This window comes from Perca fluviatilis, chromosome 21, assembly GCF_010015445.1.
Source record: "Perca fluviatilis chromosome 21, GENO_Pfluv_1.0, whole genome shotgun sequence".
Taxonomy (NCBI): Eukaryota; Metazoa; Chordata; class Actinopteri; order Perciformes; family Percidae; genus Perca; species Perca fluviatilis.
In genome coordinates this window covers 15945823-15965244 of record NC_053132.1, presented here as the reverse complement: position 1 = coordinate 15965244, position 19422 = coordinate 15945823, and the positions used below count along the sequence as shown (strand labels likewise).

Genomic DNA, 19422 nt, shown 5'->3' with positions numbered 1-19422 from the left:
TAAAACAGTTAAAACCAGTGATGTAAATTAAGGATTTCTGATGAGAATTGTGCTTGATTTCATTTTATGATACTTTATACTTTTCTGCACTACATTTCAGATATAAATAATGGACTCATTACATTTATCCGACAGCTGTAGTTACTTTGCAAATCATTGAAACAAAATATGATCAATAAAGTAATTATGCATTATTATAGTTTCAGCTACATTATCTTAATCAGTAGCCTGTACTGTATAAAGAAGTTAAAATTAGCTCCACTTTTACCAACTGCAATAACAGTGTGAGCCTTACACACTGATGCATCAGTGTAATTATAATCAAATAATCTAATTTTCATTATTCGAAAATGGGCCATTCTGTATAATGAGTACTTTTCCTTTTGGTACTTTGAGTTTAGCCTATGTTGATACTAATAGTTTTACTTGTACAATTTTAACTGCAAAACATTTACTCGTAACAAAGTATTTCTACACTGGTATTGCTACATTTACTGAAGTAAAAGATATCCCACCACTGGTTTAAATGTTTAAGCTCCACCTCAAGCAGCAACAACAATAAAAGGCTGCTTACACATTAATGCATCAGTATTAACAATCTAATAATGTCATATATAATATCAGTTATCAATATCAGTTCATTGTTATCAATAACAATGTTATTATTTATTTATTTATTTATTATTAATTATTACTAACCAGCTAAAGCATGCAGCTGCCCTAACGCCCAACCCCAGGTTCCCTTAAAATTCCCAGGTTTACATTTCAATTTGCACCACACTATGTGCGCTAAAATATGGAACGTCGAAATTTCCAACATCTGTGAAGGCAGCATTTGGCATTGTGTGTAGGCAGTTACAATAAAACTTTACAGTTTGTCGTTAGGCACTCGTTATCATGTTTTTCATCAGCCTAAAGGTGAAATAGCTGCTAATTAGCAATGTAAAGACTTGAGAACAAGGGGAGGAGGTGACAAACAACAGAACAGCCACCGCTTGTCCAGAAAACAAGCAGTTGTAGCTAGGCAGAAGCATATCCCGGAACTCGAAAAGAGCTAGCTAGCTAACATTAGCTAGCTTTTTGTGATGACAGTGTGCTTGCTGTCAAACCACAACCCGAACTCATTTAAAGTAACTGTCGTCAGCTAACTCGCTACTTTCGGACTTGTACCAGCGACTTTCATTTAGTAGCTTGCTAGACTCGTATTCAGACCGACATTTGATAAAAGTTTCCGTGACTTTTAACCACTTGTGGATCTAGAAGATGGCATCAAGAGGAGGTGGATTCATGAATCTGAATGTGAACCCCATGAATGTTGGGCATGCTGCGGGCATGAGGATGCCAGGTATGCCTCAACCTCCGGCGGGATACTCCCGGAGCATGAACAACGCTCCCCAGTACCAGGTTGGTTTCTTGCTTAATTTCTCTTTATTATATAGAGACACTTACTGAGCTAAACTAAAGATGAGGGTAACTTTATCTGTTAAGTTAATTTTACTGTGGTTTCTTAAAGTTGATGTTGCCTTGGCTGCTTTTAACAGTACACGCAGTCCTAAATTTAGAGTAATACAAAAATAACGATTTGAAGACAGTCGCCTAACATGTAAAAGTATGAATAACCTTAAAGCTCATTATTCTTAAAATATCAAGGTGTGGACACTACTTCCGCATTTGAATAGGGTATGTAATTAACGTTACTTACTGCCAATAATAAATTGAATTTAATATTATTAATATGGCCTTTATAGTGGATTGATCATTGTGCACCTTAAGTAGGCTTTTTGGATGTTTAATTATAATTAGTATCAACGATTAATTTGTTGTGCATGTGTGAAAGAGAAAATCACATGGCTGCCATCAGCCTCCTGTCAGTTAGCATGAAAACAAAAGTAAGTTAATCATCTCCACCATCTGTCAGAGCCAAGCCTGCATACATTATCCCAGTTTTACCACCATCTGCAGCTTCATGTGGTCTGTTGTTAATACACACTATTACCGTTGTCTGATGTTTGTTAGTTAGAGCCATATGGGTTCGGATATTTGTTTTACTGTTAAAGGTGTGGCCAAACAAAAAACCCAGCAGTGTTAAAAAAGAAAATTCACATATATTGTTGCTAAATCTACAATTTGGTTTATATCAGACTCTAACAGAATAATAACAAGTTAAAAGATTGGAACATCAAGAAAATATTCATTATACACAAAACACACCTTTGGTTTTAAATGTAATATCACAACCATCGCATTGGGAGCATACAATTGTAAACCAGCACTGCAGGGTGAAAATAACTGCAACTAAAGCATCTGTCTATACATGCTCATTTTAATAACCACAATTTTCTTTAAAAGGTCTGCAGAAAGATACTTGTTTTTTCAGTACTTGAACCTGAGATCATAGCTTCAGCTTCCCTTTTTTCTTTAGCGCCCAGGGATGCCACCCAACAGAGTCGGGGGCCCCATGGGGTCAATGGGGGGCCAGCTGCCTGGTCCTTCTTATGGTGGTGGGAACATGTCCATGCGGCAAGGGCAAGGCATGGGGCCTCCAAGCATGGACGCCTCTAGGAAACGGTTCCTTCATCTGCATCAACAGCAGCAGCAAGAGGCACTGGGAGGCCTAAGACGAGGGTAAACTGTGGAGAAGTGAAAGTGTTTGTGTGAGAGAAGGAGAAGAGGAGGGAGAGGAATAATACCAAGGTTGATTGATCAAGACAGCCTGAGGCCAGATCAGGGAATGGCGCTGCCTGAGATTTAGACTTAAATAGAGCTGCAACTAACAGTTATTTTCATTGTCCATTAATCTGTGGATTATTTTCTCCATTAAAGGTTTGGTCAACAAAGTCAGATAGAGTGAAAATGCAATTTTCTAATTGTTTGTTTTGTGTGGACAACAGTCTAAAACCAATACATTCCATTTATGATGATATAAAGCAGAGAAAAGCAGCAAATCCTCACATTTGAGAAGGTAGAACCTGATTTTTTTTTATTTTACTTATTAAATGACTCAATTAACACAATTAAGATTGTTACCAATTAATTGATCGACTCAACCATTATAATTCAATTCAGTTCAATTTTATTTATAGTATCAAATCATAACAGGAGTTATCTCAGGACACTTTACAGATAGAGTAGGTCTAGACCACACTCTATAACAATAACAATTGCCAGGCCCCTTTTTACAGTAACAATGAATAAAATAAAAAAAAAATTGAGATACAAAACCTAATTGTCTGTCTTTGACTGACTAAAACAAACATTGGGTGTAAAGTCATAGCCAAGTCAAACAGATTTCTTCATAGCATTACTTTAATGACCTTACTAGTGATGTTTTCGTCAGCCAGGACAAAGCCTACAGCAGTAAGTGTGTGTACTTAAAATATTCTAAATCAACATAATTACATCCATTGGGAAATGTTATTCAAGTTATAGTCCATAGTCCAAACCTAAAAAAATTGTAAATATATCTCTTCATACATAGCATCGCAGTAGTCATATAGTGATTAAGATTCAGTGACTAATTTTGCGTGCTGTGGCTCATTAACAATAAAACAACACCACTCTGTTTTTCTCTCTGTGGTCTGTTTGTGAAGTTACTGTGCTGTTAAAAACACAGCTCGGATCACACAGACACAAGGGTAGGAGTATCTCATGACTGCTTTCAAAGCAGCAGACACGAGTGGGTATTTTTGACTTCAAACTGCTCAGTTATGCCACGCTCATAAATGTTTTGATCCATGATGTGAGGCGGCACTTAAAGTTTCATCCACAATGAACCTCTTGTCTTTAAAGCTTTGATCTCATAACAACATTCTCAGTATAAGAGGATTGGTGTGCCACAGTGCCAGAAGCAACCATCTAAATTCTCATTAAAGAGCTAGGGAATTACATTTAGTCATAATGAGGAGGAACAGTGTAATTTAATGAAAGAAACAAAGCCGCTTTTATGAAGTCAGTAGCGATGATGAGTCAGAGCCCAAGGCGCTCATTTGGGGGGAGTTAATGAAGAGATAGCACTGGCCAAGATTTTTTTTTTTTTTTTTTACAAATAACTGATAATCAAATGAAGTGAGTTATGTCTTTCTGTTAATCTGTGTGTGTGTGTGTGTGTGTGTGTGTGTGTGTGTGTGTGTGTGTGTGTGTGTGTGTGTGTGTGTGTGTGTGTGTGTGTGTGTGTGTGTGTGTGTGGTCAATTCCTTGTAAATTTGTTAATTAAGGTCACTCTTTAAAAAGGGCAAATGCTAAATGATGACACAACTCTGGCAACACAGTACAGTATGTCCTTGACTAAGTAATATATTTTAGCCATTAGATATTCTATATGTTAGAAAAAGCATATGGTTCATGTGTTTTTTTTGGGCAAAATAAACATATAGTACTTTGGAAATCATCTCATTTATGATCTTTTCTCTGTGATTTTAGGGCAAAAAGACGCAAGATGGCTGACAAGGTTCTCCCGCAGAGGGTAAGAAAGTTTTGGTCCTCTGAATCATACTTCAGATGGATTCAATTTGTTCAGCTGTGTTCCCTTAATATTCATGTCATGCTGTTGGCTCTTTAGATCCGAGACCTGGTCCCAGAGTCCCAGGCCTACATGGATCTCTTGGCCTTTGAAAGGAAACTGGATCAGACCATCGCCCGAAAGCGTATGGAGATCCAGGAAGCCATCAAGAAGCCCATTATGGTACCTCTTCACGAGAGTGAAGTTTACTTTATGGATTTATGAAATGCTGAAGAGTTTGATTTCATGAATATCTCAAGGATTATAACTATAGTAACTAATACTATAACTGTATGTAACTATATACTGTAGTTTGCACTGTCTTGATTGACCAATTTATGACTGCCACGTTCTGTCCAAGGTCTGTCTTCACCAAGTGCAGTTTAAAAGTCGAATTCACAAATGAATCTTATTCAAATTTTTCATGGTTCATTTTTGTTTGAGAAACAGTTCCTGATATATCTGCTTGTTCATCTCTATGAAACAGCAAAAACGCAAGCTTAGGATCTACATTTCTAACACGTACACCCCCTGCAAGCCAGAGGGCGAGGAGGCAGAGAAGGTGTCCTCTTGGGAACTGAGAGTGGAGGGAAAACTTCTGGAGGAAGTAAGTGAACAACTTTCAACTTTCATTCTAATCTTCGTGGTCTGTTTCGCCATCGTCCCAGTGTGGTCTGACTCCCAAGTATTTCAGTCTGTGTTATTGTGTTTCTGAAAACTTCAGTCACTCAGCTCTGGTTGGCCTGTGTCCTTGGCTCAGGCCATGCAACCAGATGTGTGTTTACAGCTTTCCCCACTCCACCCCACAACTCCTAACACACACAAGCTCATGTTCTCTTTTGAAACGAGGAATTGAAACCACTGGCCGTTACATACCATGAGCTGACAGGCCTCCCCTCCCTCCATCAATTCCAGTTCAACTCATTGTGTCATCTGGGGCCACATGAAGGAGGATTTTTTTTCTCCTCTGGCTCATTTGGTTTAGGCATGCGTAGGAGTTTTGCATGGAGTAACAGAAAAAGAAAAGGGATGTGAGGGAGGGAGTCATGTTGTGCAAACAGACTTTAACATTGCTTTGGAGAAGGAGTGGGTGCAACAGCTTTTTCTAGTTGTCTACAGTTTTGTGCTTCGCCATCCCCAATGTGGTCAGAGCTAAACAATGCGGCTGCACAGACTGTCACGGCACGATAAGAAGCCATAGATAACAATCTTGTTGCCTGTCTTTTCACACTGTTTCTGCATTTTTTTGTTTCTAGCCTGGCAAGCAGAAGAAGAAGTTCTCATCTTTCTTCAAAAGCCTGGTGATTGAGCTCGATAAGGAGCTCTATGGACCTGACAACCATTTAGTAGAGGTATGACGTCATCTTAAAGGCATTTGATGCATTTTAGGCACATGGAGACCAATATGTTCTGAGACTGCTATTGGTTCACTGGCCACTTTTTAGCATACTTTTCATCTGGAATCATTCAACTTTTCGTAACTAAGTTCTTTCATATTTTTAAATGACATTAAAAAAAAATCAAAAGTCCATACATAACTGAGAGTCTCACACTCAAAAACAATACAACAAAAAGCGGTGAAACTATTTGTGATGATAGATGGTGGAAGGGGGGATTATTGAATGTACATACAACTTTATTCTGCTAACATATTTCAGTTTAGATTTAGTTTTAGCTCTAATTGAACTTGAAATGTGATCTCTTTACTTTATCTTTAGTGGCACAGAATGCCCACCACTCAGGAGACGGATGGTTTCCAGGTCAAAAGGCCCGGCGACGTGAATGTTAAATGCACCCTTCTCCTCATGCTCGACCACCAGGTACCACCCATTTGCTCAGTGACCATCTTGCAAACAGTCGTTTGCCTGGATGGTAATATACTGTATGCGACCACCACTTTCTTTACCCCAGTTCTTTTTTTTTCAGCCTCCTCAGTACAAACTGGACCCCCGGTTGGCTCGTCTGCTGGGTGTGCACACACAGACGCGGGCCAGCATCATGCAAGCTCTTTGGCTCTACATCAAGAACAACAAGCTGCAGGATTGTCACGAGAAGGAGTACATCAACTGCAACCGCTATTTCAGACAGGTAATGGAATGTTTTTAAGGCTACGCCAAGCAGCAGAATGTTAGTTCACCATTTACGCATTTCCCAGTGTTGCGTTGACATTGAAAAATTCTTTCAAAATCATTTAGTATGTGTTTTATGTCAAGAATAAATGTTCGCATACAATTACCTAATTTGTTCCGTAAATTAGTAATTTATATCGTAAATGAATAGTTTGTTGCTTTGAATTTGTACACGGTACGTATTGCTAATTTGCAAAAACTAATACGTACTGCACTCCATGACTGTAAAGGACTTCAGATGTGCACCTAATATACATTTTTTATGTTAGGTTTCTCACTTTTTGAGGCTTGCGGAGAGATAAAATGATAACAAAACTTTACATTTTCTAACCAAATGCTGTTCAGATCTTCGGCTGTCCTCGAATGAGGTTCTCCGAGATTCCCATGAAACTGGCCGGCCTGCTGCAGCACCCTGACCCCATCATTATCAATCACATGATTAGGTAGCGGAGTGTGGATCATTCATGTATCCCTCTTTCTGTGTTCGTACATGTGTTATGTGTGTGAGTGTTGAATTGCCAGTGTTGTCAGGATCTCATATCTAGAATCAGTAACACTTTACTTGAAGGTATCTACGTAAGAGTGACATGACACTGTCATGAACACGTGATACTGTCATGACACATGAACCCTAACCCTAACTCTAACCTTAACCCTAACTTGTCATGACAAAAAACGAATGACACTTAATGACAAAAGCGTTATGTCATGAACGTTTATGACTTGTTTATAATGTTTATGACATGTTCATGACAGTGTCCTGTCACTCTTATGTAGATACCTTCAAGTAAAGTGCAACCCTAGAATCTTCCAAAGTGTTTCCAAAAGTATTTCCAAAGATAAAGTGTTTGCTTATAAACTCTAATTTTCAAACACAATGTATTTATATGATCTTTTTGTTTTATTTAGCTTTATGATATGGGCCATCAATACTTATTTTCTGTCTGCATCAGCATCACTCTTGACTTGAATTCCGTTTTTCTGTCTGTGCGTCTCCTCTGATCAGTGTGGACCCCACAGACCAGAAGAAGACAGCGTGCTATGACATTGATGTGGAGGTGGATGACCCACTGAAGGGCCAAATGAACGGTTTCCTGTCCTCTACAACCAACCAACAGGAAATTGCTGCGCTGGAGATGAAGGCCAGTCAATTTCAAATGCCTGCACCTCGCTGGCTTTTGGATAAAAATACATATTGTTTGTTTAGAATGTCTTACATATTACTGTATTGGTTGTGTTCACTGCAGATCCATGAGACGATTGAGTACATCAACCAGCTGAAGACTGAGAGAGACTTTATGCTGAGCTTCAGCAATAAACCACAGGACTTCATCCAAGACTGGCTCAAGTCTCAGTGCAGAGATCTGAAGGTAAACATTTAATCCCACAACTAATGTACTGTACGTGTTTTGTAAGAATCTAAACACTGATAGGCTTTTTCGCCTTATTCGCGTGGTGTTGAAAACACGTGCCATTATACTGCTGCTTCACACATAGTATTGCTCAGATGCATTATGTTTTCAAGTCTACTAACAACAGTTTGAGCTGTTTTGTTTTGTTTTTCAGTAAGGTTGTACTGTAGATATCTAATTGTATTCTTTCCTCCTCCACTTCTTTAAGCTTATATGGCTGTTGTATCATCACAAGTATCTTCATGACAACCCTGAACAAATGTTTGTTTTTGTTCACACGTTTTGTGCAATCAGTTGTTTGCTTATTTATTCCAACATACTCAAATTTCCGTAAATGGAGGGACTTTGATGCCTTGAACATTATTTTGGTTTTCTGTATTCATGAAATTTTGGTTCCTCGTGTTTAATGATAAAAAAAAAAATGTTTTTGTCAGTTGATGACGGATGTGACCGGAAACCCAGAGGAGGAGAGGAGAGCTGAGTTCTACCAGGCTCCCTGGGTACCAGAGGCAGTGGGCAGATATGTTTTCTCCAAAGTAAGGAATTACCTAATGTACTGCTTAACAATGTGCACGTTTCATAAATGCTTATTTGGTAAGGTGTAGATTATTATTAGTTTTAATATGCACTAACAGTATCCCTTTGTTGTTCCAGGTGCAGCAGAGAAGACAAGAGTTGGAGCAGGTGCTGGGGATCCGACTCACCTAAAGACTTATTCCAGAGATGTCACAGCCAGCTCAAGTCTACTCAATGAAAATTGGAATTTGCTTGAAAAGAAATAAGCTAATGTTGCAGCTTAAATATTCACAAAGCCATCCTCACTAACATGGTATAATAAACCAGCTTCTAAGTGGGAAACCTATAAGATAATAGTTCTAAAATCAACAAAGTGTATGTGGGACCAAAGCGATGATTAACATGTCACTAATAATATGTTTGCCTTGCATTGTCTGTCATTTTGAGCCTGTTCAAATAATCTTTGCCTTGTCTTGCAATATGTTTTGTTTATGGTACAATATTCCTAAAACATATTAAGCATTGGTGCTGACTAGATGTTTTTTACCATCACATTGTGTGCTGATGTGAAAAGAGTCTGTTTACCTTCACATTTGAAAGCCATAACCTTATATATATATATATATGGAAAATATATCCATACTGAAAACATTTTATACAAGAAATATGTATATATATTTTAATTTCAAGAATATATTTAGAAAATAAGGTTTATATTCTTTAAAAGAAAAATATAGGAGTTCTTAAGGTGTCTCATCACTTGGAAAAGAACAAAAAACAATATGCCAACAATAATTTTTGTTGTTTTTTATAGATCAGTAGATATGTCATTTGAAATTAAATGTTTTTTGCTGTGTAAGAAAGCAGGATTTTCAGGACAGCTCTACTTTGGGAAAAGATTGAGCTTCTTGATTGAGTCCACTCTGTCCTGCTGTAATTCAGCAGCTCTTTTTTTGTACTTTTTGGATGTTTACATTCTGTTTTCGCTTGTTATTGGGGTTGTTGGGGTTATTGTTGTAATGTCAGAAAGAGGAACTGTGGCCGGCTGTTTGGACTGAAGGGTTCTTCCTGGAAGATCCATACCTCCTAAGAAGGTCAACTGTTATTAATAAAATAGGAATGCTGTTGTAGTGTGTCAACTAAACAAAGCACCAAATTGTTGTGTAAAGTTTATAGTTTCACAAGTTAACTTTTCATTGAAATGCAATTTTGTTAGGGTTTTGTATGAAAGGGTTTTCTGACTTTTTTCAAACATTTCATGTTAACAGGTATAGTGCCAAAATTTGTTTTGTGAAGAAGGCACTTAGAATTTGAGCAATGTTGTGTACAAATATTATTTTGTACAACCTCTTTGTAAAATGTTTGCATGTTTTGTATCAATCAAATGACTTTTATCTTTTATACATTTGGAGTATTTTTTACAATAAATATACTTACAAATGTTTGTTATTTCATGGTATAAAAAAAAATGTATATACAATGTTGCCCATTGTGTTATTAATATGATGGTGCTGGATATACTCATAGCTTTTACAGTGCAGCCTCAGCTCTATGACAAAAGCTGGGCTCATGCCATGAGTGTGCATGTTAGGGCTGGTTGAGGAGCTCAGGTGCCTGTGAGAGCTGCAGTCTAAACATGTAGGGCTGGTCTTACCTACTCCTACAATGTACACTCTTCACAGATCTACGACTCAGTTTTTAAGATGAAAATGGTACAAAGCACAGATGTGACCAAATCAGTTGATAAAAGGTACATGTGTTTGTATCATATAGACTGCTAATATTAGTCAATGGTTTGTATGCGTAAATTAAGCTTTGAATAACGTTAAGTTAAGTTAGTAAAATAAGGTGTTAACGAAAATGTAGACGCGAAAACACGTTAACGGTTAAACGGAAAAAAACTGGAGGTGGCGATGTGCGCATTTATTTAATAATAAATATATATATATATATATATATATATTTTTTTTTTTAAGTTCCCGAAAGAAGAAGTCTTCCGGAAATACGCCTCTCCTCAAGCGGAAGCAGAAAATTCCAAGATGGAGGTGGACGGAGCTGATCATGTAGGTGTATTTTTTTGCGGACGTTTTGTTGCTTTTGTTGTTTTATTATTAAAGAAACGTTACTATTACGCTTTGAGTCGAATCGTTACCTTGAACCGCTTGTGACAATGAATATATGTGCGACTCTGCTGTAGCTAAATGGCGAAATGTCTCTTCATTCAAGATAAGTGTAGTATGCTGCCGGTTTGCTGTCTCATTGTCGCTAACCAAGCTAGCTAGCTAAGACTAAAGAACTGGCTAGCTCACTGCCACTGTACGTTAGCTTGAGCTAGCTACTCTGAATGACTGGCAGCAACAGTCAGCAAGTGTTTTTATTGTTACGTTTGGACAGTTAAATACATCACTATTTACAGTAATAATGTTTAGTCTCACCAAGCGTTAGCTAGCTAAACTACCGCATCTAATGCTATATCAGTGCGAGTTAGCTAACGCTAGCTAGTCAAATGTTAGTCAGCAGATTTAAACTAACGTTATCTAGCTAATCTAACGTTAGGTAAATTAGGAAAGTCAGGTCTCGCAAATTTTTAGTCAACTTTATTAATTGTATTGCTACCGTGGCTCAGTGGTTAGCACAGCTGCTAACCCATCCTAATTAGTGAAGATGGTTGAAATGCAGAGGTTACAATTCGTGTAACGTTATGTGTAAAATCTAACGTTACTTGGCAAATACCATTAAAGGATATATTATGTTGCACATACGGGTTCTGGGTAACGGAATTTTTGCTATCCTCAAATACCTTAATTCAGTCAACACTTTAGCACAACTAACGTTAACCTGGCTTGTTGAGTCACTGTTCACAGATGTTCATTATATATGCGTGGTTAATGTATTTGGCATTATTTTGAAAAAAAATGTAGTCTTTCGATGAGGTAAATAGTCAACCAACTAAAAAATTAATCAACAGCAATTGATTAATTGTTTGAATTGCCATGTATCTAGCATAAAGTCTGGTCAGTTATATTGTCTGGTTCTAGCTTTTAAAATGTGAAGGTTTGTTGTTTTTAGCTGTTTCATATTATCGGAATTGTTGAAGACAATACTGGGACTCTGGAAATTAATGATGGACGTTTCCATATATATTTTTTTTACATTTATCAGACCAAACCATTAACTGAAAACAGTATTCAACAGATGCATCTATATTAAATTTATTTAAAGTTTGATTATTTTCATTGACAGATGGAGATGGGGGAGAGTAAAGGTGGCTCAGGTCTCCGGCAGTACTACTTGTCTAAGATAGAAGAGTTACAGGTAAGAACATAAACTCAGCCAAAAAAGAAACGTCTTCTCACTAGAGTTGGGCGGTATCCAGATTTTGATACCGTCAAACCTCCTCCCTATTTTACCGTGGTATACGGTATTACCGTGACTAATTAAAAATGATGACGTAAGGCTCAGACGGCGTCACCAAACTGTTTGCTTGTGCACCGTTCAGAAACTGAATACCAAACACTAATACTGAAACAATAACATAACAACTTACAAAAAAACTACTTTCTCCTCCACACTGTCACGTGATGACAACCACACATAATTACATAAATTATATTTAATATTTAATCCATGTCTCCTATATAAGTGCATTGCATTTTTTTTTAATGATGGTATTGAAACTGATACCGTTGCTATTTTTAAGACCCCGCGGTATACCGTACTACCGCCCAACCCTATTTCTCACTTTCAACTGCTTTTATTTTCAGCCAACTTAACATGCGTACAACTTTGTATGAACCTAAAAAAATTCAACTACTAAGAAATAAACTGAACAATGTTTCACAGACATGTGACTAACAGAAATAGAAAAATGTGTCCCTGAACAAAGGATGGTCAAAATCAAAAGTTACAGGGAAGACATCCTCCTCCCTCATGTGGTACCCTTCCTGCAGGCTCATTCTGACATGACTCTCCAGCATGACTTGTTGGGACTTGTTGGATCGGAGGGTAAGGGCGAGAACCATGCCCCCCAGAAATGTCCGGGAACTTGCAGGTGCCTTGGTGGAAGAGTGGGGTAACATCTCGCAGCAAGAACCTCGTGCAGTCCATGAGGAGGAGATGCACTGCAGTACTTAATGCAGCTGGTGGCCACACCAGATACTGACACTGACTTTTGATTTTGAACATCCTTTGTTCAGGGACACATTTTTCCATTTCTGTTAGTCACATGTCTGTGTAACATTGTTCAGTTTAGTTCTTCGTAGTCAAATTTATTTTATGTTCATATAAAGTTTTATGCATGTTAAGTTGGCTGAAAATAAAAGCAGTTGAAAGTGAGAGGACATTTCTTTTTTTGCTAAGTATATATCTGCAAACCTTTAGCCGTTTATGTGACGTAAGCGTGAATTATGCTTCTGCGTTAAATCTACGCCGTAGGTGTGTGGAGATACGGACCCTACGCCGTAGCCTACGTTGCTTGGTAGCGTTGCATTTCCCCCTACTCATTTCCGGGTTCTCCTTCTCCAAAAACAACATGCAATCAAGGAGAGGATAAAATTTTCCTGCTACAGATTTCCCAACATGGTCAGAAAGCACAGGGAGACACTTTTGGCGCTTACCCACTGCTAGTATCAGCTCGGCTCGACTTGGCCGCGGTGTCCCATCATCCCTTTTCCATTGTAGATTTAGTACCGCCTCATGCGTGAGGTGAGCGTAGGGCATCGTTTGGATTTTAACTGTTTTGATTCAGATTCTTCCTTTCGATTCCGGTTCTTATCGATTCTCGATTCCGATTCTTTGAGGGGTGGAGTTGAAACGGGTCACATGCTTATTTCACAAATAAGAGGAAAGTTTTATTTTGATTCAATGGTGGTTTGCAGTTTTACCGGGCTTTTTCAACGTAAAATAAAGCCACACTAGAGCGCTGCTTACTGTGCTCCATGGCTGTAACACAACAAGCGCCTGGCCTCTATGGAAACCAAAACTTGCGCATGTTAAATTTGGAATCCATGATCAGATTTGAAACCAAATCCTCCAAATGATTCCAATAAACGATTCCGATGGAATCGTAATTTTTGAAACAATTCAGAGTAGGAATCGGTTCTCGATGCCCAACCCTAGCGATGCCGCATGAAACTGCTGCGACCTAATGCGACACACACAGAACGTCAAAGGTGCGTTGTTTTTGATTCTCGGCATGTGGCTGTAGCCACAGCCAAAAGACAAATTTTGTTTCAAAAGAAGCTGGAGGCAGCAAAAAACCCACTGCTGGCTAAACTATTTAAAAATGGCGGGTTTGTTCAGGACACCCCCATCTGTCGCTAGCAATGATGACACAGTGATTAGTAACGATTCTCTCCGACCAATCGGTAGTCTGCAGGTTTTCACGTCACCTTCTGGTATCGCCTCAGCTTGCTTGGAACCTCGACGGAGGTGATACTAAAAAAAGTACCTGTTGAGGTACCAGGGACCTTTTTTTCATAATGGAAAACGAGCAGGTACCATCTAATGGAAAAACGCCATTTGTTTCTCCCACAATATGTCTCTAGAGTCGCTATTCGCTCAGAAGCTAATCGCTGTCACTCTCTCACTCGCTCTACCACACACTCCCCACACACCAACGCACAAGTATAAACTTCAGGCCACTTACGTAGGCTATGGCAAAAGCTCTGCATGGAGCCTCCACAGAACCATAAATTGCGCTTTAGATTGCACAACTTCTGTTAGCCTGTCAATCCTGAACCGCTCTTTTTTTCAATAGTTGACCGTAAATGACAAGAGCCAAAATCTCAGACGACTGCAGGCACAGAGAAATGAGCTCAATGCCAAAGGTAAACTGTTCATCACTGCATCATCAGTGTATTTTTAAGTATTATTTCATTCTATTACACACATCTGTACGTAAACTTTCCCCATGGGTAAAAATATATTGGTCTACCTTTTGTCTCAGTGCGTCTCCTTCGTGAGGAGCTGCAGTTACTACAGGAGCAGGGGTCCTACGTAGGAGAAGTGGTTAGGGTCATGGACAAAAAGAAAGTGCTGGTCAAGGTATGCTGTTTACTTATACTTTGTACCAAACTATATTTTGAGTACTAGTTGAGTTTAAATTAACATCAGTTATCTTCTCATCATTTTCAGGTCCATCCAGAAGGAAAGTTTGTCGTGGATGTGGACAAGAACATTGACATCAATGATGTTAGTATTATAGTTATAATCATTTAATGGTTGCTAGTCGGAGTACTGGAATTGTTTTCCCACTGTTCTCTTTACAACAACAAAACGGAACACTTGCAGAACAAACATTATGCCTTTCACTTGTAACCACCATAGCACAAGACTGAATAGCAAATCAATCAAGCCATACTTGCTCCTCTGGAGGATTTAATGTCTGGAGCAACCAAACGTTAGTTTTCTTTAATAAATGGTGATATCGCAGCAAGAGCTGTGTGCAGGATTTTCTCTTTCGTCAAGTCCTTGTTTTTGTCCTATGCACCAGCACAGAAGAATTGTTCGGATGTGCTAATTTATTCTCTAAATGTCAGGAAACATGAAACCTGAAGTATTCTTACATTCCTTTATCATTTCTACATTAGGTGACTCCTAATTGTCGCGTGGCTCTGCGTAACGACAGCTACACCCTGCACAAGATCCTGCCCAACAAGGTGGACCCCCTGGTATCCCTTATGATGGTGGAGAAGGTGCCAGACTCTACCTATGAAATGATTGGTGGCCTGGATAAGCAGATCAAGGAGATCAAGGAAGTGATTGAGCTGCCTGTCAAGCACCCAGAGCTGTTTGAGGCTTTAGGCATTGCACAGCCTAAGGTGGGTGATTTTAAAAAAAGAGCTGATATTGCACAAGAGCTGTATAATTGCTCCCCTTTTTTGTGTTCTTCTTCATTCTGATTCTTAAAGGAGACAGTCCCCTTTTGGTTTGTCTCCATTGTACGAAGGTCAGAGAATAGGTTATGCTACAAATACAAAAGTGTGCTCCTGAAGCTGATAAGGAGACTACTGTCTAAAGCCACTCTGTATATTTTTGCTTTGTATTAGACTTTTTTTGTAAAAAAGAAAAGTTTATTCACATTTTGAGATTAGTTCAGAGATTGTAGGTTTTCCAAAGGGTTGTTTAGGAAAAAAGGATTATCTTCTCAATCGTGTCATCTATAAAACTTTTTTTTTTTTAAACTGTGTGAAAATGGCCATCACAATATCCTTAAGCCTGAGGTGATGTTTTCAAATGTCTTGTTTTGCCACCCAACAGTCCAAAACCCACAGATATTCAGTTTACAATGATCTAAAACTGATAAAAAAGGAGCAATTCATTTGAAAAACTGCAACCACAGACATGTTGTCCTTGAAGTGACGGAAACAAATTAATAGATTTATAAAATAGTTGCAGATTAATTTTCTGACATTTAAGTAATTGTTGCAGCTCTAGTCGTATGTTTTCTCCATCTGTCAGTGTATGGATGGTTTTCATTTCCGTTTTGCTTTGAATGTGTGCAGGGCGTGCTGCTGTACGGTCCCCCAGGTACAGGGAAGACCCTGCTGGCCAGAGCTGTGGCCCACCATACTGACTGTACCTTCATCAGGGTGTCCGGCTCTGAGCTGGTCCAGAAGTTCATTGGAGAGGGTGAGCTTATTTTAGTTTATTTGATCAGGATCCCCATTAGCTAACAGCATGATGTCAGCTAGTCTTCCTGGGGTCTGACACAAAAATCACACAATTTAACAATTATATACATTGTATACATTCAAAACATTGCATAACATGCAAAAAGAAAATCCATTAGCAAACCGTTAGGCGCAACAAACAAAAATGATTAACAGGCAAGACGAGTCATTTAGCTCCGGTGTCTATATATACCGGTACTTTTTATCAAATTCATTTCCATTCTTAATTTTTCAAAAACTAATTAAACCTATCCGGTTGTATAAGCTTGATTCTTCCCCCTCTCTTGCGGCAGGGGCCCGCATGGTGCGTGAGCTGTTCGTCATGGCCAGAGAACATGCTCCCTCCATCATCTTCATGGACGAGATTGACTCAATCGGCTCGTCTCGCCTGGAGGGCGGATCGGGTGGTGACAGTGAGGTGCAGAGGACAATGCTGGAGCTGCTCAATCAGCTGGACGGCTTCGAGGCCACCAAGAACATCAAGGTAACACACATGAAATAGTTCCCTGATCACATGACCTTTTCATATATTTACCAGTCCCTCCAGAAAACCACGATTATGCGATCGCATGATTCAATGCATAATCGGCCAAAGTCCGCATATTCATGCGGGGGCCACATTTTTTCAAATATGCCGCACTTTCGCCGCATAAATTGCCGATTTCCGCGGAAAATATGCGGTGCTTGCATGATTTCATAATCCCCGCATTTTCGTTGCAAAAAAGTCATATATATCTTAGCAGAAGGTTGAAAAAATTGTTTACTTCACACAAGAGCAGCCATTTTCCCCTGTTGCCATGGGAACGTTATGAAGTGACGTAATTACGTGACGTGAACATCATCGAAAAGCAGGTGTTGGAGGTTGAATTTGACATGTACTTTGAGTCTCTTAAGATGGTATCCAATAAGAAACCTATCTTAATATCTGATGTCTACTCAAATTTCTTTAAGTGCTCCTGCTGTCTATATTATTGATTTTTTTAAAATCTGTCTCTTTTGTATCTTTTATTTCCCTCTGTTTAGTCTATTACTTTTATTTTTACTTTAATATTATATTTGTATATATTTTTGTATCTTATTTGTTTACTTATTGCAATAACTGAATATCTGTGAACAATTTTTGGAAATTAAGTTTAAAAAAAGCAGGGTGTTGGGGGAATCACATTTTCTTCTATTTTTCATCAAACCGCAGTTTTTGAAAGTTCCCGCAATTTTATCGCATAAAATTGAATAAATATCCCGCATATTCCATCGCATTTTTTAAGAAAACGTGCCGCATAATCAAGGATTTTTGCCGCAACAATCACAAAAAAACTGCTTTTTCTGGAAGGACTAATTGCGTTTTATGTATTATGTAAATGTGGTTTTATAGTGTATATAGGACAGCCCCTCCCTCACTTACAGTATATTTCTTTGGTCGTACTTTGTTTAAACTCCCCGAGCGGTATATAAAACCATGAATTAGTTGTAAGCAGATATAAGGACATTTTTAACCACTTAGCATTCTGCCCAGTTTGTCTGAGGGGTGGGGGGCACCGAGGGTAGATAAAAGGTCAACAGTATATGCCACATAGAAGTGGTGTACTTCATCTGAAAGCTGGGAACCTGAAGATTAATTTGACATGTAGCTCAAGTAGTTTTTCTTTTCATAAATACAAAATAATGAGTTAACATATATTGTGAAGTGTATAAGGGCATATAACTTTATGATGGAAGTATATGATGGCTATCCATCATGCTCACTTATGTCATGAGCTATTGCAGCAATTTATGGGTTGATACCATTTGTTACACCAATTAGGTGCTAAGTCTAACCATATTTGACCATTTGAGAATTGATAAAAATGTCAAATCCCTCCATAATACCACATTAAGACACGAGGCCTTGAGCAACACCATAGAAAAATGCATGCTGTGATTTGGTATCAAAACACTTTCGGCATTTGGAGATTTCTGTAAGAATTCAATTTATCCGCGATTGGATGGCAAGCACTTCTGTTCTGGAAACTGTGCAGAAACCCCCTTATTGTCAATACACCTAGGGAAGCCATACATCCTCTGAATGCCCTAGGTCTCTAGTTTGTGGTTGTACAGTTTCATGAGGCTGTGATGTTAGGTCACAATACAGTAGGTTATTTTATACATTGAGACTTAAAAATACCATATCTGCTTACAACTCCATCAGTGTGTTTATAAACCATTTATTAAATGGTTATATATTGATTATAAATGCTTTTATATGGTTCTCAATGCACAGTATTTTATATACACTTTAGTTATCCAAGTCCTCCTGTTTAGTTTTTTAATTTGACTAAAAACAACTTTCTCTCTCAGGTCATTATGGCCACCAACCGTATTGACATCCTGGATTCCGCTCTGCTCAGGCCAGGCAGGATCGACAGAAAGATTGAGTTCCCCCCTCCAAATGAAGAGGTAGTCACTTGCACAGCGTACACAGTATATACGGAAACTTAAATATGCTGTGGGGCTTGTATTTGAGCACATCTTAATTCTGCACCATTAGGCCCGTCTGGACATCCTGAAGATCCACTCCAGGAAGATGAACCTGACACGTGGCATTAATCTTAGGAAGATTGCAGAGCTGATGCCTGGAGCTTCGGGTGCTGAGGTCAAGGTAAGAATTGGCCCACTAAATGGTAGCAGTTGGGTGGTAAATGAAGGCCTTTATTTCATTTTCTCGTGTGTGTGTGTATTCTTTTAGGGTGTTTGCACAGAGGCTGGGATGTACGCTCTGAGAGAAAGGAGAGTTCACGTCAACCAGGAGGACTTTGAGATGGCTGTGGCAAAGGTTTGTGTAACTATTCTCTTTGCAGTGTTTCTCAGAAATCTGTATTTTCAAAGCCCTTTCATCCCTTACTTTGTCTCAAAGATATTTAAACATAGGAGCTCAGGTCCACCTCACACCCCCTTGTCAGGAATGAAGCCCTCATATTTGTCTAGTTTAATTTTAATACCTGTATAACAAATGTTTCTACTTATACTTGACTAGTAACACTGTTTCCTGTTCTCTTCACCAGGTGATGCAGAAAGACAGCGAGAAGAATATGTCGATCAAGAAGCTTTGGAAGTAAAAGGCCGTGTGTGCACACAATGCGACCACATATGTATATTTTTCTTCTTTTGTTTATGGTTTGTAATTGTCATTCTAGAGTAAATGGTTTCCCCAAATACTG

General features: G+C 38.6%; 2 protein-coding genes across 2 annotated transcripts; both read left to right on the top strand.

Moving 5' to 3' along the window:
• The first annotated feature begins 840 nt into the window (after positions 1 to 840).
• On the top strand, positions 841 to 9999 carry smarcd2 (SWI/SNF related, matrix associated, actin dependent regulator of chromatin, subfamily d, member 2). The gene is made up of 13 exons (XM_039788168.1): positions 841 to 1404; positions 2423 to 2625; positions 4420 to 4462; positions 4559 to 4681; positions 4986 to 5105; positions 5755 to 5850; positions 6217 to 6318; positions 6425 to 6586; positions 6973 to 7070; positions 7634 to 7769; positions 7875 to 7997; positions 8474 to 8575; positions 8694 to 9999. The coding sequence occupies exons 1-13, from the start codon at positions 1264 to 1266 to the stop codon at positions 8745 to 8747; spliced, it is 1503 nt and encodes a 500-aa protein (XP_039644102.1). The 5' UTR covers positions 841 to 1263; the 3' UTR covers positions 8748 to 9999.
• Positions 10000 to 10531: 532 nt separating this feature from the next.
• psmc5 (proteasome 26S subunit, ATPase 5) lies at positions 10532 to 19419 on the top strand. The gene is made up of 12 exons (XM_039788169.1): positions 10532 to 10618; positions 11799 to 11870; positions 14314 to 14383; positions 14503 to 14600; positions 14691 to 14747; positions 15146 to 15376; positions 16061 to 16187; positions 16522 to 16712; positions 18563 to 18661; positions 18753 to 18863; positions 18951 to 19037; positions 19267 to 19419. The coding sequence occupies exons 1-12, from the start codon at positions 10595 to 10597 to the stop codon at positions 19318 to 19320; spliced, it is 1221 nt and encodes a 406-aa protein (XP_039644103.1). The 5' UTR covers positions 10532 to 10594; the 3' UTR covers positions 19321 to 19419.
• The last annotated feature ends 3 nt before the right edge of the window (positions 19420 to 19422 follow it).

Bases quoted from the DNA above. Each gene is read 5' to 3' on its own strand.
- psmc5 (XM_039788169.1), top strand. From the start codon at position 10,595: ATGGAGGTGGACGGAGCTGATCAT. The intron at 11,871-14,313 runs GTAAGAACATAA...TTTTTTCAATAG, and splicing joins CTAAGATAGAAGAGTTACAG to TTGACCGTAAATGACAAGAG. The intron at 15,377-16,060 runs GTGGGTGATTTT...GAATGTGTGCAG, and splicing joins TAGGCATTGCACAGCCTAAG to GGCGTGCTGCTGTACGGTCC.
- smarcd2 (XM_039788168.1), top strand. From the start codon at position 1,264: ATGGCATCAAGAGGAGGTGGATTCATGAATCTGAATGTGAACCCCATG. The intron at 7,071-7,633 runs GTAGCGGAGTGT...TCCTCTGATCAG, and splicing joins ATTATCAATCACATGATTAG to TGTGGACCCCACAGACCAGA. The intron at 8,576-8,693 runs GTAAGGAATTAC...TTGTTGTTCCAG, and splicing joins GCAGATATGTTTTCTCCAAA to GTGCAGCAGAGAAGACAAGA.